Here is a 25,753-nt window from a genome sequence, read left to right on the forward strand (position 1 = left end):
GTGTGTGTGTGTGTGTGTGTGTGTGTGTGTGTGTGTGTGTGTGTGTGTGTGTGTGTGTGTGTGTGTATTTCGTCGTCCCACAAAAGAACTGAACATGTTTCTTCGAAAATTAATGCTTCACTTGATCATTTTATTTTCTACCTGAAAAATGGTACCATGTGATATATCGATAAGTATTGCAACTGAGTATCGAATCCTTCTCTGTATGCGGTTGAACAAACCTCACAAGAAATATAGAAAGAGGGACCTGAGCAGGACGCAGGCGAGGGAGGGGGCTTGAATATAATTTTTTCTTTTAAAAAAATAAATAAATAAAAAACAGCGAAAAGACTCCAGAAAAAATGATAAAAAAAAAAATGTTTGCGAGTTTCCAGCGCGTTCGAGGCTCAATACGGCGGCAGCTCCGGGAGGCGTGAGTGCTTATCGCACGCGTGCAGGCGGTGGGAACGCGCTTATCGCACGAAGCACGTGCTGAGCGTGCGCGCCGCTCGTCATACTGAGCAGCACTATACGGCCTGCGGGGAACGGGTTCGCGGGCGGGGTGGTGGTGGTGGAGTGGGGGTGGGTGAGCATGGACGAGCATGGACGGCAGACGCGAGGGGATCCCTCCCTAATCCACCACCACGATATATCGACTGCACCTTCGCTCGTGCAACTCACCTTCGTTTACATCTTTCGGTTCGATAATCCTATCTATCGTTTAATCTGATCATATATTAATTAATCAATACATATATATATATATATATATATATATATATATATATAAAATCCTATTTATTATTCACTCCCCTCATTCCTCCCACCGTATTTGACCATCCCAACCCATCCAAATCCCATCCCTGACACCACATTTTTTTCGCGCCTTCACATGTTCCTCTCAATGGCTGAGCTGCAAGGTGCAGGCATGTGAGCTCCGTTTGCTGCACATTACCTCACCTGTGTTGATGTTATGCTACCTCTGTCTATCTCACACTCCCCCACTCCTTAAGCATATATATATATATATATATATATATATATATATATATATATATATATATATATATATATATAGATATACATATATCTGTCTGTCTGTCTGTCTGTCTGTCTGTCTGTCTGTCTGTCTCTGTGTCTGAACACGTGCAATTGTGTCGCGTGTTCTCCTCAACGGAAAATCAATGCTCAGGACACCAAGAATCGATACATGATCACGTGATAGCGGAGAATCTCACACCACCAATCACCCGTTAATCCTTCCATCCCACACCCGGCGTCCCGCTCCGTCTCAATCTGACGCATCCCCTTTATAATTGCCTCGTCATATTTACGCACCCGCTTCATATTCCTCTCATGCGCACCTCATTTATCCGACACATTACATTCCTCTTCCTTCCTCACACCTCATCTACGGTTCACCCTCCATCCCCGTCCTGCACCCTTCGGCACACACGGTCCCCCCCTCCTCCTCCTCCTCTCACCCTCCCGTTTTCCTCCGCAAAGCCTACCCTGCCCTTCCTCCTCAATCTCAGCAGTGTCTGCACGACACACCGGGCCCGACGTCGCACACACCGACTTCGTCTCACCCAGAGCAGAAACATCAGGAAAAAATGGCAACGAACAGATCGGGCGGCGACGGCTCTCGCGCCGGGTGAGTGTCTGTGGAGAATGTTGATCACCTGCTCGAGGCCTGTGTGTCGCTGAGGTAAAATCGGAATGTGCACTTTTAAAAATTAATTAATTCAAACATTATATTTATATATATATATATATGTATATATATATATATATATATATTTTTTTTTTGTTGCCATGCTCACATTTTGTGTATATGTCCATCTTTTATTTCGATCCATGTTGTAATTATATTATATTCATATATTTATTTAATTTTCAACATCACATATTATACATGTATATTCCATTGCAGCGTGATGTGTTGCCTGATGGAAGCAACCGCCGCGCACCGCTTATACACCGTCCCACGTGCGCCGTTGCTTCCCGCGCTCACGACGCGCCAGGATTTACCATTAAAAACCCCCCACGGTTGTCGCTGTCAGGTTCTTATCGTCGTGAATTCCCGCCGAAGGATTCATTTCGAATCGTTATAATGTGTAAAAAAAAAAAAATACAGCACTGCGATGATCATGGGGCGTTCACGGGGAAAATACCGTGAAAACGGCACGGCTGGTCCCGTCTGTCTCCACAGATACGGCGGAAACGCGTTGTACGGCGCGACGTGGGACACAAGCGACTGATGAGCAAGCAGTCGGTGCATGTTGTTCAACGAAGAAGACTTTGTTTTGTTTTTGTTTTTCTCCGTTCAATCCCACGTGATGTTGGGAATTGTAATTTTGTTTGATTGTTTAAACCGAACTATCATGCACATGTTTTTTTGTTTTTTTTTTCTACTCTTCAGCGATCGGTCAGAGATTTATGAATGAACCCCGTGTGTTTGACGTGAAATTGCGCACGTGGTGGTAATAGTGACGCGCCTGCGTCGGGGCCTACGTCATGCTCGGGTTGCTCGCGCGCCCGTTATTATGACGTCGGACTGTAACCCGACCTGGACACTCGATGTGAGAGGAAGGAGGGACACGCAGACATTGTAAACAGTTAAGGCAAGTCGTTAAATAGCGGCCCCCGTTAATACGATTATCCGGCTTGAAATGCACACTGAAACGAACAGCGTAATCCTATAGAAATCCACGGGAGTACATTTCAGGGAATAATGGTGTTTAGGAGAAATTGCAGGTGCGGCAAAGCGCTCGCGTTCTGTATGAATAAAACATCGCTCCCTTCGAGCCCTGGACACAAACACACAAAACACAGAGAGCGCTTTCAGGGAAGATTATGCAAATCCTCCCTTAATTCTTCACCAAAAATTGAAGGGGCCAATGATTGTGTGTGTGTGTGTGTGTGTGTGTGTGTGTGTGTGTGTGTGTGTGTGTGTGTGTGTGTGTTCCTTCGTTATTAAACGGACCTCATTTATTCACACCTTCTTGTGGGTCGGCCAGGGAGCGTTTTTATAGTCAAGTCTTTCACGAAGCTCGTGGTGAGGCCTCACGTTCGGCTGAAGTTGGGAGAAATTTTGTGATTTGTTAGGGTGTGCTACTATTCGTGTAATACACCGTGAGTATCTTTAACGTTCATCAATATCACCACAGATTGGGTACATCCGGCTTTCATAACGTCCATCCAAGACGTGTTGATAAATGTCCCTATCTGTGAAACACCACAATGACAGTTTATAGCTGCGTCAAGATTAAAAACCCAGACTGGACGGCTCAAATGTGTGGACTTTATTGTATACAAGCAACGCCATTTCGGACACCACGGAATAACCACAAGGCATGAAAGTGTGTGTGTGTGTGTGTGTGTGTGTGTGTGTGTGTGTGTGTGTGTGTGTGTGTGTGTGTGTGTGTGTGTGTGTGTGTGTGTGTGAAATACATATATATGTACACAAACAGACAGATTACACACTCCATGCACATACATACATATATATATATATATATATATATATATATATATATATATATATATATATATATATATATATATATATATATATGTATATGACATTACACACACATATACATACACATACACATTACACACATACTAATTCATATGTATACATAGAGACACATTACTATATACATATACATTACACACACATATACATCACATCACTATATTAAAAAATATATATATATATATATATATATATATATATATATATATATATATATATATATATATATATATATATATAGACACATTACACATACATATACATACACATTACACACACGTACAAATTTATATGTATACATTATATATATATATATACACACGCACACATATATCACAAATTACACACATATACATATAGCTTGCCTCACCACACGTCGTTATATTGGGACAAACATCGCTCGTAATTCAAAACACCTCCCCACCACGTAACCGCCATGTTATTAAGAATATCTCACCTCTACGCCATTCAAAACAACTCCCGATATGCAATTCAAAACAACTCAACACACGTCATGACAGAGACAGGCTTGTTTTAACTGAGGATAAGTATGTGAGTTGCCGTGGTGTCATGATTTATACCAAGCAGAATTCAAACGTTTTTTTTGAAAATTTAATTGTAATATTCGTGATTAAATGCATTTTATAAGCAATTTAAGTTTAAAAAAAATTATTTCCTTTTTTATTTCAAAAAAAAAAAAATACCCCAAGGACACACACAAACACGGGAGAGCTCAGTGCAGGCCGGAAGTTTGGTATGATTTCACAAAACTTTGAGGGAGTAGTTCAGTGACAACACAACAAATGATAGATGCTGCACAGACATGTGTGTCTGTGCACAGACAGACACACATGTCTGTGCAGCATCTATCATTTGTTGTGTTGTCACTGAACTACTCCCTCAAAGTTTTGTGAAATCATACCAAACTTCCGGCCTGCACTGAGCTCTCCCGTGTTTGTGTGTGTCCTTGGGGTATTTTTTTTTTTTTGAAATAAAAAAGGAAATAATTTTTTTTAAACTTAAATTGCTTATAAAATGCATTTAATCACGAATATTACAATTAAATTTTCAAAAAAAACGTTTGAATTCTGCTTGGTATAAATCATGACACCACGGCAACTCACATACTTATCCTCAGTTAAAACAAGCCTGTCTCTGTCATGACGTGTGTTGAGTTGTTTTGAATTGCATATCGGGAGTTGTTTTGAATGGTGTGTGTGTTTGTGTGTGTGTGTGTGTTTGTATATATATATATATATATATATATATATATATATATATATATATATATATATATATATATATATACATATATATATACATATATATATATATACATATATATATATACACATATATATATATACACATATATATATATACACATATATATATATATACACATATATATATATACACATATATATATATATATATATATATATATATATATATATATATATATATACATATATATATATACACATATATATATATATATATATACACATATATATATATATATATATATATATATATATATATATATATATATATATATATATATATATATATATATATATATATATATATATATATACAAACACACACACACACCTGGTGTTGGCTTAATGATTAGGTTGGCAGGCTTGGGATCTGAGGATCCTGAGTTCAAATCCCACTTAGCTGTTGAATTAATAACAGGTGGGGTTGACTCTGCTCATCATCCTTCCGGGGTCGGCAAAATGAATGCCAGCTTGCTGGTATAGTGTCGGAGTGGCGACCCGTCCAGGATTGTGCCCAATAGCCAAGGAGACTGCTTAAGCAGCACCAACAATCTGCACAGCGTACGGTCCCAATGGATATAGACACGCATACACGCACAACGTGTCGGTCAAAGTTTAAAAGCAAGAATAAAATCCGAGGACAAATTGATCTCATGACCTGTTTATCAGTGCTCTCTCTGTATTCAATGTTTTACGTTCGTTCTTCTGTCGTCGTGACACCACAACCTGGAGTACACGAGCTTTGGTGGATGAAACGGGCATTGAAATTTTTTTTAACATTTGGACGGTGTACAAGCTGACGTATTCAGACTTATCATGGTGCATGCTCTTTGAAGAATGTGCGAGTGCGTTTCAGTGTCCACGGGTCGAATAAGTGTACGCACAGCATGTATGAGGGACGAGGACATCGGAGATCCTTGAACACATTAACTGGGACACGACCATGGACTGATGGACACCAGTTCGAACTTTGTACGTATAGATACGAAGGACGCAGGAGGCCCACCCAACGAACGTGTGCACAAAGCGAAATGCATTGTGGGTCTCGTGATGCACTCACTTTGTCGTCGTTTTCAGAGACGTGCTTATTACACGTCCCTCTGAAACAAAGGGCAAGGCAAAGACCGCATGAAAACATTGTGGTGTGAACTGTGCGAATCAATGACTTCAATCAAAGAACTGTGCGAATCAATGATTCATTGATCAATGAATCAATGAAACCGCTCTGCTCAGAAAATGCGCAACAATCGGTGCTCAATCGTAAAATCCTCGCTCCTGGAGTTTAAAGAGGTTGTCCAAAGTGATCTGATCTCCAATGTATTGTTGTACATGCTTTGTGATATGTCGATGTGGTATGTACACATACTTCAGATGTCGGATGTATTTTATTGCAATGTATATTGATCGGTGGTAAAATGGACGGTCATGATGAATGAGCACAAGAGTCGTGTCGTGTCACCCGTACAGGCTCTCCGGGTGAACCAGGAGATCGGGCAAACGGCGAGGAGGCACCGAGAGGGGGGAGAGGGGTCGTGGTTCCGTCTGGACAAGCGGAAACGCCGGGAGGGGGTGGGGCACCTCAATTAAGGAGTGGGGAGGCGGTGAACGGAAAGCACGACGTCCCGTCGTGACTCTGTCCCACGACTCGGGACGAGGAGATGGAGAATCGTGGGGCGGCTCCTCATCCGAACCTCACAAACGGAGAGCGCGAGTCACGCAGCCCTGAGCACCCGGGACCCCCTCCGCGGCAGCCGGCGGACGTCACGGCCTCGCGGCACGAAGATCCGTACGCGGCTCGAGACACGGGACACGCCCTCTCGGAGATAAATACGAGCCCGCGGCGGCACGGGCGCGGTGAGATTTTGACCACTGCGCAGAGAGCCCCCGACGCAGCGTGTCGCCTGCAGACCCCGGCCGACGGCTGTACGACCCCAATGCCAGCGCTTGTGCACGGCCTCTCCCCACTGCTGTCGGTGTCGACGCAGGGAGAGATGGTCTACCCGTGTCTGCCGCATTTTCCTGAGCACACGCTGCCGCTGGATAGGTTTGTCTCGCTCATCCTATCCGTTCTCCTCTGCAGGGTCTCGTGTTAGAATCCCAGAGACTCGGACTGCTTGTGTTTGTGCGTGTATGTATGCATCATGTATGCTGTGTATGAAATGGACGTGCCGTGAGACGCGCATGGCCGTGTGTTCTCAGCGCGTTCCCAGCACCTCAGCCCACGTTCGCATTGCTGCAGCCAAACGGTCTCAAGTCCTGCTCAGCTCCGTACGAGATTGATTTCCATGAGGGTGAGCCTGCACACACACACACACACACACACACACACACACACACACACACACACACACACACACACACACACACACCCCTACACTTCTTCTTCCTCGCATACCCCAAACACTCGGCCTGGTCGCTGTCCATTTCAGCACTGCCATGATGAATTTATCGCACAATAAAACTATGGTCCCATTGATGATTATTTTGTTTTATCGCCGCATTTACCGATAACCATCTCTTTAATCCTGATAGACGTGCTCACTTTAACCGAGCGTTTTCTGAAAAGTACGAAGTGCGCAATTCGGTGTCGAGACGCAAGCAGGACTTGCAACCGATGACGTCATAGACGAGGAAATCTGAAAATGGAGACGAACAGTGAAAGTACCGATGAACATGGCATTTTGCACTGCATCTGTGCGACTAAAGGCTGAGAATTTAGGAATTTTTTTTTTTCAGACTGAAACACACGATTTCATCTCCTAATTGACGAGAGAACACAATGACGTCATATTTACATAGAGACAACTGCAGTGTGGAAAAACACGGAAGCAATAATGACTTGGAAGGAACGAGCAGTCTGATAGTTTTGGGATAAACAACACCAGTGATCACGTGTCTCCAGCTCTGAACACACTTGCGGAAAATCAAGATGGCAGCGAATATAGACGACCAGGGTGGGACGGTGAATAATTACCACTTTTCTCATGAACAAAAAACACGAAGATGCACACTACGGTCACCACTGCCTGCGAGGGTAACATAGTTTATACATTTAGTGATAAAGAAAACTCCAGCTTGAATTCAAACCAAGGGGATTAATGAGAATAGACTGAAGTTCAGGATGAAATTGAAACGCCCACATATGTCATTTGTATATTTTGGGCATGGGTGTTGTTAAAGGGTTGATCATCCACACGAGGAGGTTCATGCAGGCAGCCAAGACAGTGTGCTTGCTTGTCTGTTGATAAACAGTTTATAAAAACGAGAAAGAATCTCGAAATACAAAGGACGTCCGTTCGCATCCGCTTTGGACTCGAACTAAGCTTGATGAGAGCAACAGCCAAAATTTTTTTTTGTACATTGTATTCATTTGTGCTCTCTATCTTCTCATAATAAAGGTTTGTTGAAAATTTGATGACAAAAGCTCAAATGGTTAAATATATATATATATATATATATATATATATATATATATATATATATATATATATATATATATATATATATATAGCCTGGACAGACACTAAAGATGAAATGGTTTGAAAAACCTCGGCCGTCTCACGCCGTGCACTGCCAGACGGGCTGATAAGACCTATTTCTGCTCACTGTCACTTTGCCCTTTTGACCCAATTGTTCATTCTTCTTCTCCATATTCTTAAAATAAAGGTTTGTTAGAAATCTGATGACAAAAGCTCAAATGGTAAAGTTATGCCCTGGACGGACAGACAGACAGATGAACACAGAAGAAATTGCAAAACCAAGTGTTCTGGTATGTGGGGGGGGTGGGCTAGCAAATGTGTTTTTCATTCAGATATCCTCTCTCCCTCTCCCGCAGGAGGTCCTGTTGTGAAGACGCGCAGGATTTTCACGAACAGTCGGGAGCGCTGGCGTCAGCAAAACGTGAATGGCGCCTTCCAGGAACTTCGTAAACTCATCCCGACCCACCCGCCTGATAAGAAGCTGAGCAAGAATGAAATATTACGCCTTGCCATGCGCTACATTTCCTTCCTCGACCGACTGCTCAGAGACCAAGCATCCGACACAAGCACGCGCGGTCATGTGGACTCACGCGAAGGCTCGCCAGTGAGGCGCGAACACCTGCAGCAGACGCACCAAGTCATGGCTCGCGATGCCCTTGGAGAGCGTGCAAACAATGGTCTTACCGTAAGTGTTGCAGGCACGCTGGAGGAGGTGACATCCTCGCCGTGGTCCAGTTGTGGAAGCTGCTATGATGGCGTGAGTACGAGTCCTGGAAGCACTGGTGAGGATGCGGACGGCCGGTGCAGGGAGTCCAGCATGAGACTTGCACGATAGCCATGGACTCCACCTCTGAACACATATGAATATATGGATATAAATATGTACATATATATATATAGAATATAGTGTATAGGTCCTGCAGGCACTGACCATATGTATTATATATATATATATATATATATACATACATATTTGTTGTCCTTTACATGTTGAGATCTTCAGAGCGAGGAAAGCGTTGTGGACATTTACACAGTTCCGAGCAATGCTGTTTCTATCTGTATCTGTACGCCAAGAGCTCACGGAAGATCTCGCAGGACATGCACTTACTGATCACCGTTGTATGTAACATCTTTGAAGAGTGAAACTGGAACCTCAAAGGCCTCGATGGTCAAGCACTGCAGGTTCATCCGTCGTTGACCTCATTTCAAGGACCTCTGTTATAGGTCGGAGCATCGTCACATTATTTTACCTGTACAGCAATTACACCAGTAATCTGCTTATATCATGAAGGATGCACAAGGAGGTGAGGGTATCCAATTTCACGGCTATTACGTCAAGGTGCCATAGTTTTATTACGCTCGTACGAGGAGAGAAGGAGGTAAAACGATGAAATTAGAATTGAAATGGTGAAGAGTAGAGATGAGGAGCATGCATGAGGCCTACAGGGAGTGGAGGGAGAAGGATGCTTGGTTGGTGCAAAAAAAATATTCCACCATATTGCGTACGTAGTAAATAAACTGCTTCGAAAGATGTGTTTTCACCTAATTATTCCTAATGGATCGTGAAATATGAAATGAGGTTTTTGTCGAGCGGCGATGGAACGACAAGTCAATGGCAGGATGAGTCATGAAAAGTTGTGTGATGGCACATTTCTCACGTCATGACTTTTCCATCAAGTCGTGACGTCTTTTTCACAGCCCGTTGCAAACGCAGAGATGTGGGTCGCAGGGGTTGCGTTGCCGTTGCGTGATGCTTCATGCCGTTGCGGTGACAGCCCGATCAGGGGGCACTGCTTCGAGGTAGAAATGCAGCACGCGTCCGTCACCTGAACCCACACCGAAAATCCTTACACGAGCAGTTGCCAAGTTGCGGGTGTAGCGAAGCAGCAATTTCGGATTTGAACCTGATGCGCTTTCGATTCTCAGAGAATCCGTTCGAGGGGCAGACGTGTTGTCGAGATATTTAATCGAAGGAACCATTTTAAGGAAGGGGTTGTCAGAAGGAAAATAAGAAAACTTTTTTTTGAGTAGCTGTGAACAACAATTCGCTGTTTGCCGGTTTAACAGTCAATATTTCCGGTTTAATAGTCACCGTCCCATAAATGTAACGCGTCACATATCAAAATGCATGTAAATAATCGAGGTGAATTGCCGACACGCGTGCGCTTTGTTATTTCATTTTTATTAAGGATTTTAAACTTTATTCCTGCAAATACGGTACATACGAGCAATGCAGGGTTTGGAGGCAGTGCCATGTTGTACACGTTACATGAGTGTTGGTTAAAATAAACAAACATATCCCATAATGGCTGAAGGTGGGCACGTTAAACGGCTATATAGAGACGTGAACATGAGCAACATACGGTGACACCGTCATCCTATAGATAGTAGGAATGATGAACTTGTACGAATGACCTTGAAATAATAATTGCGAGACGCTCCATGCGATGAATGCGTCCGTACAGGTCTCGAGCGCTCGATAGACGTGAAGCAAACGTCGATCTCCTTGTATAAGAATGGACCGATGTGCGGGAGAGTGCATTTATTTATTTATGACATTACCATGGACGGCTCCTTGCGGGCCGGAGCGAGCAGCGGCTCACCGAAGCCGGCTGTCCTCATGCGCGCGTATCCTTTTACTCTTTATTTTCATAAGAATGTTCCTACATTATACTTTCAGTGAATGGAGTGATTGTTTCCGTTATTTGTTTACTTTAAAGTTTCCAAGTGGATTGAAGTCTTCTTGTAAATGTATCATCGAAAGTCGTGCAATTTCATGCGCTTTGACGCATTCGGAGTCGAGATGACGTGTACAGTATTATGATGCGATAAATGGCTCCCTGTGCATCACCTCATGCTATAATGTACATACGAGCCTCATACGCCACCTTATCCAGTGTTCAGCTGTTAATCAATTATGCATGTTCAGTAATGTCAATGTATGCGAGTGCTGTGTTGGTTCAAGGAAAGCACATTGTTGGAGTCTCCACGGTTTTTATTTTACGTTGATGCTGTTCACCACATTGTATTGATTATAGATGGCGATCTGTATTCATTGGATTCGTGTTTCAATAAACTGTACTCGTACGTTGCTCTTCATTTGGACCTTTTTTTTTTGTCTCTTCTGCAGTTTACATATGAGGCGAGACTGATAATTATTTGTACGTAATTGGCATCATCCACTGTGTCGGTGGGCTCGCTGGGGTATGGTACAGGCACAATGGGCCAAACGGCCTTTAACTGGTAGCAAATTCCCACCTGAATCCCTGGCTCATGATTCAGGTTCATTCGGTTCAAATAAATATACCATACCGCATGTGGTTGTCCATTGTCTATAGTCCAGGGTTAGTCACAAAATTTTGACACTGGAAATCACCCTCGTTACAGCATCTTTGAGTTCAGGAATAGTCACATTGGGTTCTCTGAAGATATTTTCCATAACAAATTCCTACAAGAAAATATCTCGAGGAGAGAGAGGGGTCAGGAGATCTTGGAGGCCAAGGAATTCCAGATCGATGGGAAATTAATCTGCCAGGAAAGTGATAATTGAACCACTGCATGGACAAGTGAGCTGTATATGTGTAGTTGCTTCATCCTGTTGAAACCAAACACCAGGAACGTTTCTCACATGACTCCAGAAAAACGTGTTCAACATGTGTACGTAACATTCTGCATTCACAGCCACTCCTTCCTCGGTATCCTCATCTTCAAAAATGTATGGACCGCAAATCCGATGACTAATGAGACCACACCATATTGTCATTGGGAGTGAGTGGAGAGACAACTCAACAAAGCTGACTAACCCTAAACATCATATATATATATATATATATATATATATATATATATATATATATATATATATATATATATATATATATATTGTAAATCGTGAATGTTGAATTTTGCAAGAGAAAGCATTCAGGTCGGACTTTAACACTCTAATGAAACTGATTTGAGACATTCCGATTTCATGTGAAATTACCCTTGTTCATTTTCGAGTGCTACACGCAATCACTTCACCAATTCTGTTTACGATCTCTGTAGTTTGAATATTCTTTGAATGTCCAGAGTGTCCTGCATTATTGTTATTCACAGAGTCCGTTCCCCTCCACTTTGAAACTGTACGACGTATCGTCTTCGAGGTTGGTGCATTACGTTTATGGAATTGTCTTCTGATTGCACGCTGCACTCCTATCACTCATTTCAGCTTTACATTCTTCTCGACAATGAAGATTTGCTTCTCTGTTGTTCGTTGCTCCAGGGATTACCTGCAAAATAAACCAAAATAGAAATGTCAAAATACATTTGCTCCGAATAATTTCAAAGCTTACCCGACATAATTCACCATAATTGAAAATTTCTACCTACAAAGATATTTTAAATAAAACTTTCAAATCGGGTACGTTTTTGGGACTCTTGAGATAATCTTCTTGTAATTTATGTCAAAAGTGCACTGGTATCTGAGAATGTATTCGTCCTGGATGGGATGGATGTATGTCCTCCCCGTAAAAGCCCTCCACCGAACCCCTGATCAATATACTGCCACTAATTCTGGTGCTTCGCCCAAAGGAGAATTCGGTACGACCAAAGCGGTTTCACGGCAAGGATTGCACCAAAGGATTTGCCGTTGCCTTCCCAGTGGTAGGAAATTGAAATTTCGTTCAGATGCCGGTGATAGCTCACCGACTCTTGGCAAAAGACACTGTGGGTTGATCAATGTAAAAAAAAATGAAGATAATTCATCGAAAGAGAATAAACGGTGCAATTGTTAGAGCATCCACTTTGAGTGCGGTCGGTCGGAGGTTCGAATCCCTCTGACTCTTTATAAAATGGTACATGCCGCTTCCTTGCCTGACATTCAGCATTTAAAAACAGATGGAGCATGGCCAAACAACCATTGGACGAGCTTGATGGGCCTCGCGGCCTCCTCCTGCATTGAAGTTCCGTGTAATAGAACATATATCAATTTATGTATTTATTTAAACAAATAAAAGTCCTTTACCTGAAACTGAAATACCTTATTGAGAGTAATTGTATTGTCCAATGGGATGGTGCAGAGGTAGGGCACTTACCTCTGAGCTGTGTGGTCTGGGTTCCAGTCCCAACCCAACTACAAACTGTTGGATTGGTGTTTCACATGCAAGGTGTTGCAAAACAAAGTGTGCTATCTCCTGCATAAACATCAACCTGGATCTTCAGTCTGCTACAGCATTAGTTGGTGGATGTTAAATGTCCCACTTCCCAAGTGTCTTTCTCGAAGAGTAGGTCAGTTATCGCCGGCACCCTGAACAAATTGTATATTCCTGCCAAAAGCAGTTCCAGACGAACGTCCAATGACTCAACTCAATCCTCCTCCCATGGTTCACCCATTAATACATTGGGATTAATTGGGGCCATTAAGAAATTGTGGTGGTAGTAGTACTAGCAGTCGAATAATAGTTGTACTTGTAGTAGTATAGTAAAGTGTGTGGTTACCTGTGTAGTTCAAGCTTCTCACAGTGTAGGCAGGAGTGTGGATTTGGCCCAAGCACGATGCATCAAATGTTCTTTCTGTGTGTCTTAATGATGTTCATTGGATTTCAAAAAAAAAAAAACTAGAATGGCACTGGGTCGAGCACATGTTTCCACCAGGCTGAACAGTTTACGTTTTGTATCCCACTGATAAGTCAGATCTGGATCTGGATCTGAACCAAAATCTAATTGGCTTGTTCTTATCACGTAACCAACTCATCCATCAAGTTTTGTCATAATCCGTCCACAACTTTTTTGAGATATCGTGCTATATATCGTTTTTGGCCCCATCTCTCAAAGGTGAAGAATGACTGAAAATAAAAAAAAATTCTTGTATTCGGATCCGGATCTTCACCGAAATCGAAACAATTCGTCATCGTGACACACCCAACCTGTCCACCAAGTTTCATCCGAATCTGTTGATAACTTTTTGAGATATCCTGCGATATTTAGTTTTTGGCCCTATCACACAATCAATGGTGAAAAATTTCTTTTGAATTCTCGTAGCCAGATCCGGATCTTCACCAAAATCGAATCAATTCGTCCCTATCGCACACCAACCTGAACACCAAATTTCATCAAAATCCGTCCACAACTTTGTGAGCTATCCAGCTCACAAAGAGACAGGGATGAAAATATTACCTCCACCCATCTTTGGTGGCAGAGGTAATAAAACCTTCAGTGCACAATACCATGAAAAGCATTTTTCCAAAATTATCCAAAATGGCAACGGCGGCTATGTAGGTATGTCCGCAAATGTAAACATGTATTTTTAGATTCCCCATGTCATAACGTTTTTGAAAATGTATAGGTTTGCTAATCTACCGAGATTTTGAACGAAAATTAATTTACTGACATAGTGAACCTGACTACAGCTTCTAGGAAATGAAATTGCGAGGAAAAAAATCGAGAAAAAAATAAAAAATAAATAAAAAGTTCAAGTGGGCGTGGCTCCACCCACAAGGGGCGTAGGACACCCCTCATGCAAAAAGACACAACTAGACCATGATATCTAGCTTGTGTCCAAGTTTCATCAAGATCGCATCAAACGTCACGGAGCTATGCTCTGGAGAGAGTCACAGACAGACAGACAGACAGACAGACACACAGAACAATTAGACCATGATATCTTGCTTGTGTCCAAGTTTCATCAAGATCGCATCAAACGTCACGGAGCTATGCTCTGGAGAGAGTCACAAACAGACAGACAGACAGACACAACAAGACCATGATATCTAGCTTGTGTCCGAGTTTCATCAAGATCGCATCAAATGTCACGGAGCTATGCTCTGGAGAGAGTCACAAACAGACACAATGAAAAATAGTGGTCACTGCTGGTGCCCGCGAACCAATGAGGATTGAAGGAATTGGTCAGTTGGGTAAAGCTCATGATGTCACCCAGCCAATAGTCAGATGACAACGGTAACTTGCATATCGGATGGAGATCGCTACAGTTCTGTCACTGTGTGTGAATCCATGCGAGTGTAATGGAAGCTAAACATTGCATTTTTGAAATTGTTCATACTTTCCATCCAATATGGGGTTTAACAATACGAAAACAGGTCAAACCCCATAAAATACAGGTCACTTGCCATGTAAGTAAAGGGGGACAGTACTTATAGGCCTTAGGCTTCAGGCCTCTGTTGTCAGCCTATGGCCCAGGTCAATTGGAATTATCTGAGCTATATAACCATGATGTATTATACTGTATATGCGAATAAACAGTCACCATGTTTTTGCTTCATGTAGGTAACTCAGGTTATTTTCTTTTTAATTTTCGGGAACATTTAAGGCAACAGTCTGCTGCCTATACACTGCCACAATAAAAGGATGTGTCAGAAGAACATGTTGCATGCTTGGAACAAGATCACCCAGAGAGTGGGAACTCTACTTCGATAACCATGATGTATTATATCGGCACATAAGCAGTCGGCAAGTTTTTGCTCTGTGTACATAACCCGGTTTATTTTTATTTTCATGAGCAATCAAAGTAACGATCTGTTGCCTATACACTGCTCAAATAAAGGGATGTGTCAGAATAACATTGCACGCTTGCAAGAAGATCACCAGTCGGGTGGGTATTCTGTTAGTTTATATAACTAGCAAGTTTTCCGTACTCACACGGGATTCTAAATGGGGTAGGTATGGAAGCGGAAAAATGCAAATGGCGTCTTGTGTCATCGAGCAACTAAGATGGGAGCAAGAATTCGCATTTATTGCCACATCTGATGCAATTTAAATGCTCTAATGGCGATGAGCCAGCAAGGTGCTCCATTTGAAACTGTTTGTTTGATATGTGGAAGTTTTTAGATCCTCGTGGAGGATCTCTTAAGTCTTACTCACGTTGTTCTTCTTGTGGACTTTTTTGTTTCACAGCCTACAGTTTTCATCGAAACTTCCTGAAACTTGGCGTGTACATGCAAAAATACCCTGCGCAGACAGTAACCATCCCCGATTTTGAAAATTCCTCCGAGAAAAAAAAGTTATGACGTCAAAATATCTCCGCTAATGGAAATCACCGAAAAAATTATCTCTGAAACTAGGCAAGCTTTTGAATTCTGTTTGCGGGAATCGAACAGGGCATTAGCAGAGATGAATTACCGCACATATAATACATCACTATGACGTCATATCAATTTTTATGACGTCATTCCTATTTTTTGACATTTTTTGTTTCACAACCCAGAGTTTTCATCAGATCTTTGTGAAACTTGCCATGTATATGCAGAAAGCCCACGCACAGTAACCATCTCCGATTTTGGAAATTCTTCCTAGAAAAAAAGTTGACGTCATAATATCGCCGCTAATGGAAATCGCCTATACCATTATCTCCGAAACTAGGCAAGCTGTTTGAATTTTGTTTGCGGGAATCAAGCCGGGCATAAGCACAGATAATTTATCGCAAACCTGATACATCACAATGACTTCATATTCGTTTTTATGACGTCATCATTCAGAGGACGAGGATCTGAGCTCATTCGAGCTTGTTGATGCCTATGGTCCGTAATAAAATTTGTGCAAATTAAGTGGGAGCATGAACAGACTTGCATCATTTATATGTTCATCGTTCGACCCAAACGATGGCATCGTTTTTGATGAAGCAGTTTATTTGGCTCAGGTTACATTCCTGGATGGGTCACCACTTTGATTCACAAAGTCAGGGCAGGGATTTTTAATTTGTTCAGGCTGCCAGCGATTGCTCGTCTGCTCTTGGTGAAGGACACCGTAGTATCTTTGTTGCACACCAACTAATGCGGCCAGACGGGACTCCTAGTTTAATGTCCATCTGAGAGACGGCCCACACATTGATGAATCACCCTGCCTCTGATACACCGGGATGCCAGTTTATAGCTGGGTTAGGATTCTCACCCAGGCTGGACAGCTTAGAGGTGAGTGTGCGTACCTCTAAGCCATCCTTCCAGCCCCTACTCCTCATCCTCACGCACCTATAATCGGAGTCCTTCTGAGTTAGTTTATTTCTCAATGTGAAAAGTGATCAGACATTTCTAGAATCGTCTTGATGGGTAGAATCCGAATTTACATGTTGCTCCTGGTACTTCAGAATTTTTCTGGAACCTTGGTTGAGGTGCCAATTTGAAACCCATGGCCACCATCCATGTACATGTCTATTTGATAGACTGAAAATTGTCAAAAAGCCCACTACAAATAGCTCAATGTTGGTGAGGATGTGTGAGGGACATATGTCTGTTAAAGAAATACAGCAAGTTCGATTCAGGTGCCCATCAACGGTGGTAAACTTCCAATTTGTTTTTCTACAACGTTTAAAATCTTTATTTTATTTCAATTGAAGTATATTTTTGAACACTGAAGAACACAAATCGCCTTTTTGGCATTTTCAAAAATATTTAGTTTAGCTGCAGCTGGACAAAATATTACGGCATTTTATGTCAACATGACCACTCAAATTTACCACTCGTAAACCATGCCCACATCCTTGTTTCTCAAAACAAAGCGGGGTAAGATGCTCTATGAACTCACAAGTTTTTCAAACATGGATTAGGCACCCCAACAAAAATATTGCTTTGATATAATGGGTCAGATGTTCTGTTGATATCTGCTTTAATTAGAGAAGTTGTTACGTTTGGAAACTAGAACGGCACCCGGTAGAGCGCATACCTCCGTCAGGCTGAACAGTTTACATTTTGTATCACACTGATAGGCCGGACCTGAAACAAAATGTAATCAGCTTGTTCTTGTCACCTACCCAACCCATCCATCAAGTTTCATCCGAATCTCGTCCACAATTTTTTGAGATATCTCTCAATGGTGAAGAATCATTAAAAAAAATTTTTTGGAAGTATCAGATCTGGATCTTCACCAAATTCGAATCGATTAGTCCTTGTCAAACACGCAACCTCTCCACCAAGTTTCGTCAAAATCTGTCCATTACTTTTTGACATAATTGTGCTATACTGCACCTTTTTTTTTGCCCCATCTCTCAATAGTAAAGAATCACTTTAAAAATTCTCATATCTGGATCTTCAACAAAATCTAATAATTTTGTCCTTGTGACACAACCAACCTGTCCAGCAAATTTCGTCCAAATCCATCCACAATATTTTGAGATATCCTGTTCACAGACAGGTGAAGACGGACAGACAGGGGTGAAAACATAACCTATGTCCACCTACGGTGGTGGAGGTAATAAAGGGGCTTTTGCATACTGTAGTGAAAGCAACTTAAAAAGTCAATTATCAAGCTTGCCCTTTTGTGGATTAAGTGACCCTTGTTCCAAAATGTATCCTTATTGACTGTTGTATACATTCTTAATTCTCGCCACTAATAAATGGAAAGTCATATAGAAATGGCAGCCACACACATGGACATTTTAAATGATACAGGGTGACCACAAAATAACGGCACCGACCTTACCTCGAATAACTCCCGCCATGGCAACGATATCCTCTTGCTTTTTTGCAGGTGTGCAAAGTGGAGTTCGTGTATATTCAGCAGATTTGGATTTCTTCAAGATAGCCCATTTTCTCAAAATGCCGTGGGCCACTAAAGGAAAATCGTTCTTCGTCGAAATCTACCTGGGAACGAAATCCTTCAATAAGACTCAAACCGAGTTTAGGGTTAGATGTTGCAATTGCTCGCTGGCTTTGGCACCAATACAAATTTTTATTATGGACCCGAGGTATCAAAAAGCTACATATGTCGAACAAACAGTTTCAAATGGAGGACCTACCTCGCCACCTAGGAGCATTTAAATCCCATCAGATGTCGCAATATTTCGAATTGTTGCTCCCAGCTTTCCGGCTCGATGACAGGAGACACCATTTGCATTTTTTCCGCCTCCACCCCTACCCACCCGTGCGGGCATGGGCAACTTGCTAGTGACTGTCAATAAGTGAACTCTACTCCTGGTGACAAGAGTGAAGTTTAACAAACTTATTGATTTCATGCAATATTTGTTCATGGTTACAGCTATCAGTGTGTTGATCCTTCCCAAGTCGAGCATTTTATCAGCAGAAAGAAAATATCACACTTCCATCAAAGCATCTATCATCAATACAGCATTATCACAATGTCCTTTGCGGATATTCTTCAATGTCTTCCTCGTCAGATGTGATGCCTTGAACACCTTCTGGATCAGTATTTTCCCAACAACTGTCCCCTGATGCCTGGCACATATCTGTACAGGGCTGGTTCTCTTTGTAGCAAGAACATGGCCTAGTCCCAGATGTCCCTTGACAGTTGCACTTGATGAATGCCATGATAGCAGATAGTGCATCACCTGCAGTCAGTGGTATTGGGATCCAGTGGTTGTGCTCCCATTTCCGATCGCTTCCACCCTTCACATCGAGCAGTGGCATGTGTGAAAGATGAGCATGTCACCATATGTAGGTCTGCACTAAGGCTCTCAGCAGATGCTGTCTGAAGGCATTGGGTGTCGGTGGAAGTTTCTCTTCTCAGCCATCTTCTTGGTGAACAGATGCCAACGAGCTTCCTGGAGTGTACGAATACCTTTAGAATAGCTTGAAGCCACATATTTCAAAAGGGCTTGCACTGCATGTTTGACAGTTGTGTTGTTTGCTCAAATTCTTGAAACCCCTCAACAATGTCTTTGCCACCCACAGTGTCTGATGCCAAATACAGATTCCACAATGTCCTCTTTCCTCGTCCTGCAAATTTCCCAGTGATATCAAAGCCAGTTAAAGCATGCCAGCCACACAATCCTGCTGCTTTCTTACGTTTTCTTCTGGTCGTTGAAGGTCTCCACAAATGCATCTGCAAGCAACATTTCAACCTCCTGCTTTGTCTTGTCATGACTGAGCAACTGAGCCATTGTGATGTTGGCAAGATTTGTAGATTCATTCATTACGTAGTGTGTTGCTGATACATCTTGGTTTCTCTTTTCTCTTGTTGTGTGACCTTTCTCGAACCCTCAATGTAAACATCAAAGATAAACACTATCTTGTCATAAATCCCAGTGTTTTGTTCAATTACAGATTGGAATGCGCTGTTCAGATCAGACAGTTTCTACCTTTGCTCTGTCAGGAATTAAGTGCAGTATGGCCATACCATGTATTATGATGCATTTTAGTAGAGTTTCAGGTGGATGCTCTGTTATTGTCCTAGTAAGAGGAACTAGTTGGCTTTGGTCATCGATCAGCATTTGGAAATCTTCCGTGTCATCTTCAGCCATCTTGGTTTCCAAAGAGTCAAGTGATGGGGTAATGACATCCGTGCTCTATTCATCATCTGTTTCTTCGTCACGTGCACAATGGGTGCTTACTATCCTGTGGAAGGTGTTCTGTGACACGTTTTGAAGCTGTCTTGTGACTTCACTCTCATCGACGCATGGGTGCAGTGAATCTCCTTGAAACAAGTTCCTAGAATAAGAAACGAACTCAAAGTTTCCAATGGCTTCCTTTTCACCGACGGTGCACGATGACTGTGAAACAACCAGATTTCCATCAAGTAAATCTCTTTTCTGCTTGAGGTAGCTTATGGAGTGATTTGCTGCTGTATTTTTGGCTTTGCGATTAGGTTTGCCTGGGTGTTCGCTTCATGGTTAGGGTGGTGGGCTTGGGATCCTGAGTTCAAATACCACTTGGCTGTTGAATTAATATCAGATGGCGTTAACTCTGTCTGTCATCCTTCCGAGGTCGGCAAAATGAGTGCCAGCTTGCTGGTATCCAGTGTCGGAGTGGCGACCCGTCCAGTATTGTGTCCAATAGCCAAGGAGACTGCTGAGGCAGCACCAATGCTCTGCACAGAGTATGGTCCCAATGGATGGATGGATGGATTAGGTTTGGCAAAAGATGGCAAGTTGTTCTTGCTGAGTTTTCCCACAGCTCATTTGTGAGCTCGTTTGGAACAACTTCACTTGTTACTGTGTTGCACAGTTGCGGAAGTGATTGGCAAATGGATTTAGATGCCGCATGATTGTGGACTTTATTTTGCCCACATGTTCTGTTTGTTTCCTCACCCCTTGTGGACTAGTTGGTGATGCTCACTGAGGTTCTATATATATATATATATATATATATATATATATATATATATATATATATATATATATATATATATATATATGTATATATATATATATATATATATATATACATATACATACATAGTTTGCCATTTCTCCGACCATTCTCGAGATAAAAAGAGCCTGGGAATAATTCAAAAGTGTGGTTGATATTCTGGAGAATGGTGGCTATTTTGGAAAAAGGCCAATGAAAACCCATTCAGAATTATCCTTAGAGTTCATTGATATGCAAACAAGGAACTTTAGCATAGCAGAAGGGGGCTATTCGGGAAATTTTACCTTTTGCTGCACCAACTCCAGTATCATAACCCATCCACAAACAAGCTACCGACAAGTCCTGTCTGTCCTGAGAATATCCCCAGACCCCTTCATCTCCAATGCATCCAGGTACCTATCTAATTCCCAGAGTCCTTCATAGATTGTTTAAAATCGAACCAGGTTGGCATCAATCATGGTGTTTGACAACCAGCTCATGGCATGAAATGCCACATCCATGTGTCCAACAGTCATTCTAAAATATGGACCTCAATGGCCACCTAATCCATGTTACAAGTGAAGTTTATGAAACGATTTTCATGATTTAATAAACATGGTAACGCATGGTCCCTTATTATGGTCGACTGTTGTTAGGGGAGTGGAAAGTCAGATGAGCCATAGTCAGATGAAACCAAAAAGTTTGTCCAATGGCTCAACATTACTGCACTGTGTGGTAAGAGGATCATAGGTCTCAAGTAATTTGAACCACGTGGAGAGGTTGAGCCACCTGGAAAATGAGATCGCATTTAAAAATCATTTCCTTATTTGAAAATGCTTGGCCTATTAATTTAAAACTGGTATCTACATGCAAGTTAGGTGGAACAAAAGATAATAAAATAAAAAATCTCGATCACAGCTCCAAACAAGAAAAAACAGCAATCAGAGATTGCAGACCCTCACCAGGACTTGAAAGCAGAGAGTGGTAGGCTCTTGACAGAGGAGTCTGAAGTGAAGGCCCGCTGGGCCGGTTACTTTGAGCGGTTGTACCAGGCTGATCCCCCAGCTGTCGAGTTGGACGTCAAGGGTGTTACAATCCCTGTTGCTGACCCTCGAATCAACTGTGGTCCACCATCGCTTGTGGAAACACGGGCTGCGGTGAACCAGTTGAAATGGGGCAAAGCTCCAGGGATCTGTGGCATCCATGCTGAACTTCTCAAGGCTGGTGGAAATGCTGCACTCGCGTCGTTGCATGCAGTTTTGTGCTCTGCCGGAACACAGGCATCATCCCAACTGACTGGAAGAGGGGCCTTGTTGTCCTTCTCTGGAAAGGGAAGGGTGATCGCCAAGACTGCAACAACTACCGAGGGGTGACGCTGCTCTCAGTGCCGGGCAAGGTCTTTGCTCGGATAATTCTTGATAGGGTTCGCCACCATCTGCTTGAGCACCAGCGTCCAGAGCAGTCAGGCTTTACACCAAAGAGGTCAACGATTGACCGTATCCTTGCTCTTCGTGTCCTCACTGAACGCAGACGAGAGTTTCGGCAGGGGCTGCTTGCAGCCTATGTTGATCTCTGTAAAGCGTTCGATTCAGTGAATCGGGATGTCCTCTGGAGGATTCTTGGTCTTCGTGGGGTGCCACCGAAACTGATCGATCTGATGTCTGAACTCTACTCTGGTACTGAGAGTGCTGTGAAGTGTGGTGGTACCGCCTCTGACTTATTTCCAGTTGTTACTGGAGTTCGTCAGGGATGTGTACTTGCCCCCACACTTTTCAGCACTTGTATGGACTGGATTTTTGGGAGGATGTCGGAGAGATCAAGTTGCGGTGCATCGTTTGGCAATGTCAAGATCTCGGACCTTGATTTTGCAGATGATGCAGTCATCTTTGCGGAGACTTTAGACATCCTCTTGGGGGCCCTCGAGGTGCTGAATGAGGAGTCGGAGCCATTGGGATTACGGATTTCTTGGGTCAAAACAAAGATCCAGGCTTTCGGTGACATCTTGGATGCTGCTGTCCTGTCTGTGTCTGTTTGTGGTGAGGATGTTGAGGTCGTGGATAGATTCACTTACCTTGGCAGTGATATTCATGTCTCCGCAGGTTGTGAGCCGGAGGTCAATAGACGTCTGGGTCGGGCCTGGGGAGTCATGGATTCACTGGATCATGGGGTGTGGCGCTGCCGGTACCTGTGCGGGTGGATGAAAGTCCGAGTCTTCAGGTCCTTGGTACTTCCAGTCTTGCTCTATGGGTGCGAGACTTGGACTTTGACCAAGGATCTGAGACGGAGACTTAATTCCTTTGGTACCAGGTCTCTTCGGAGAATCCTTGGCTATCGCTGGTCAGATTTTGTGTCCAACGAGCGGTTGCTGAGAGAGACTCGGATGAGATTTGTTACCTGCATAGTCCGTGAGTGTCAGCTGCGGCTGTATGGACATGTGGCTCGTTTTCCTGACGCTGATCCTGCTCACCAGATTCTCTCAGCGAGGGAGTCTCATGAGTGGAGGAGGCCAGTGGGCCGACCACGTGCCTCATGGTTGCAGCAGGTTGACCATCATCTCAAGGAGATGGGGATGGGCCTGGCATCTGCCTGGGGGATGGCCAGACGGAGGCCCCTGGAGTACCGGCGGAAAGTGGACGCAGCGACGCGCTGTTCTGGCACATGCTCCCATACCTGACCTGACCTGACCTGTTAATTTAAAACTGGTATCTACATGCAAGTTAGGTGGAACAAAAGATAATAAAATAAAAAATCTCGATCACAGCTCCAAACAAGAAAAAACAGCAATCAGAGATTGCAGACCCTCACCAGGACTTGTTTTGTGTGGTGTATCTTGTGCGGCATTTGTGTGCTGGTGCATTATGTAATTAATAAGACACATAACTAGAACTGCCGCTTTCATTGGACACTTGACCCTGACCCATGATGTTTTATATTATTCAATTGAATTTAGAATGGGACTAAAATATTCATTTTTCAAATTCAATTCAAATCAAATGGAAGACCAAATCGGTACAAAGTCCTGCATTGGAGTAATCAGAAGGAACCCAAACAATCAAAAAGCAAAGATGAAGTCATCAGGAGGAACCTGGATAGGATTCACATTTCAGCTGCTACTCCTCTACCATAAACCCCATCCAGGTACAGCCAAGTGAACCATATTAAATATATATATATATATATATATATGTAAAAAGAACCCAGATCAAAAAATTAAATAACTCTGGTGGCCAGACCATACGTCCGAGCAGGTTGAAAATTTAAAACATATTCCCTATCATTACGAGATCATAATTATGAAGTTTCACGTCGATTGATGAAGTGGTTCAAGAGAAAGATTTAAAAAAATATTTTCGCTCAATCCAATATGTCTGCCAGACCATGTAACCTATTGAATATTTGTGAATAACCTGGTATCCGCAAGGCTTGGGGACCACATATTTGAGGTTTCTCCTCGATCTGTCCAGCTGTTCTGGAGAGATTTTTTGTTCTAGGTTTGAGGGTAAATCCAATATGGCTGCTAAACCATGTGACCTATGATGTCATAGGTGTAAACATATTGTTCTTCGTGGATAGGCGGTCATACCAGTAAAGTTTTGCCTCGATCTGTTCAGCCGTTTCAGAGAAGGACATTTCTAAAGGTTTTTTTTTTAATTTGAAGAATATGGCTGCCGAACCACATGACTGATGACGTCATCAATTTTTTTCTGTGGATCAATTTATCCCGAGATGACCCACAAAAATGTTCATACTGATCCGATGTAATGCTCTACATATGCAATTATGACGTCATAATGAAGGCACCTATATGGCATCTTCAAAAAAACAAAAAAAAACATTCTCCATGAGGAGTGCTTGCTGTGTGCCGAGTTTCAATTTTTTCCACGGTGCAGTTTCGGAGATACAGAGGTTCAAATTTTTCCCATTTTGTTAAAGACCTCGTTGAGGATTGGAGTGATCCCTCCGAGGGCCTCCTGTTGGAGGCCCTGCCTGTGTTGAAGACACTGAGGCAGAGCAGAGCCTCACTGGGACACGTTGGTCGGAGGGGGAGCAGAAGCGTTTCCTCCTCCTGAGTGTCACCTGAGCCGACCTGAAGCAACGTGTGGTTTCAAGGTGTTGCAGGAATTGCTCCGGTTCATTTGTTGGCAAAGTTTGAGAACCCTTCCAGAGAGAGGTAGGGGTGGTGGTGAAGTGTCAGCCTTGTGGCCTGTGGTTGGGGTGAGACCATTGGAAGGTCAACTCAAACAGGCCTGAATTATTTTTCTCCCCCCCCCCACCTTTTTCATTTACATATTATTTTCTTTATATTTTGGCAAATATTCTTCTGTTATTTTCCTCCCCCCTCCCCCCTCTCTTGTATAAATGATTACCATTGCATATACTTTATTATATTCCTTTTTTTAGTAACATGGATTAATTATTCATTGCTTCGTGGTATACCCTGTGTTTCTTTATTCTGAG

General features: G+C 42.7%; 1 protein-coding gene and 1 long non-coding RNA gene across 2 annotated transcripts; one reads left to right on the plus strand and one right to left on the minus strand.

Annotated features, from left to right (window-relative positions):
* Nucleotides 1-1,184: 1,184 nt before the first annotated feature.
* On the plus strand, nt 1,185-11,377 carry LOC147024974 (T-cell acute lymphocytic leukemia protein 1 homolog). Its single transcript, XM_085885460.1, has 4 exons — nt 1,185-1,633; nt 6,274-6,850; nt 7,006-7,097; nt 8,642-11,377. Exons 2-4 carry the CDS (start codon nt 6,465-6,467, stop codon nt 9,118-9,120), a joined length of 957 nt encoding a protein of 318 aa, XP_085741586.1. The 5' UTR covers nt 1,185-1,633; nt 6,274-6,464; the 3' UTR covers nt 9,121-11,377.
* An 804-nt stretch (nt 11,378-12,181) lies between these two features.
* LOC147024975 (uncharacterized) lies at nt 12,182-21,237 on the minus strand. The gene is made up of 3 exons (XR_015059286.1): nt 19,005-21,237; nt 18,693-18,849; nt 12,182-12,556 (listed from the first exon to the last, which is right to left on the minus strand). It is a non-coding gene; the product is annotated as an uncharacterized LOC147024975 (long non-coding RNA).
* Nucleotides 21,238-25,753: the final 4,516 nt, after the last annotated feature.

This window comes from Eptatretus burgeri, chromosome 6 (assembly GCF_056783735.1).
Source record: "Eptatretus burgeri isolate ZD-2024b chromosome 6, Ebu_testis_v1, whole genome shotgun sequence".
In the NCBI taxonomy this organism is placed as follows: Eukaryota; Metazoa; Chordata; class Myxini; order Myxiniformes; family Myxinidae; genus Eptatretus; species Eptatretus burgeri.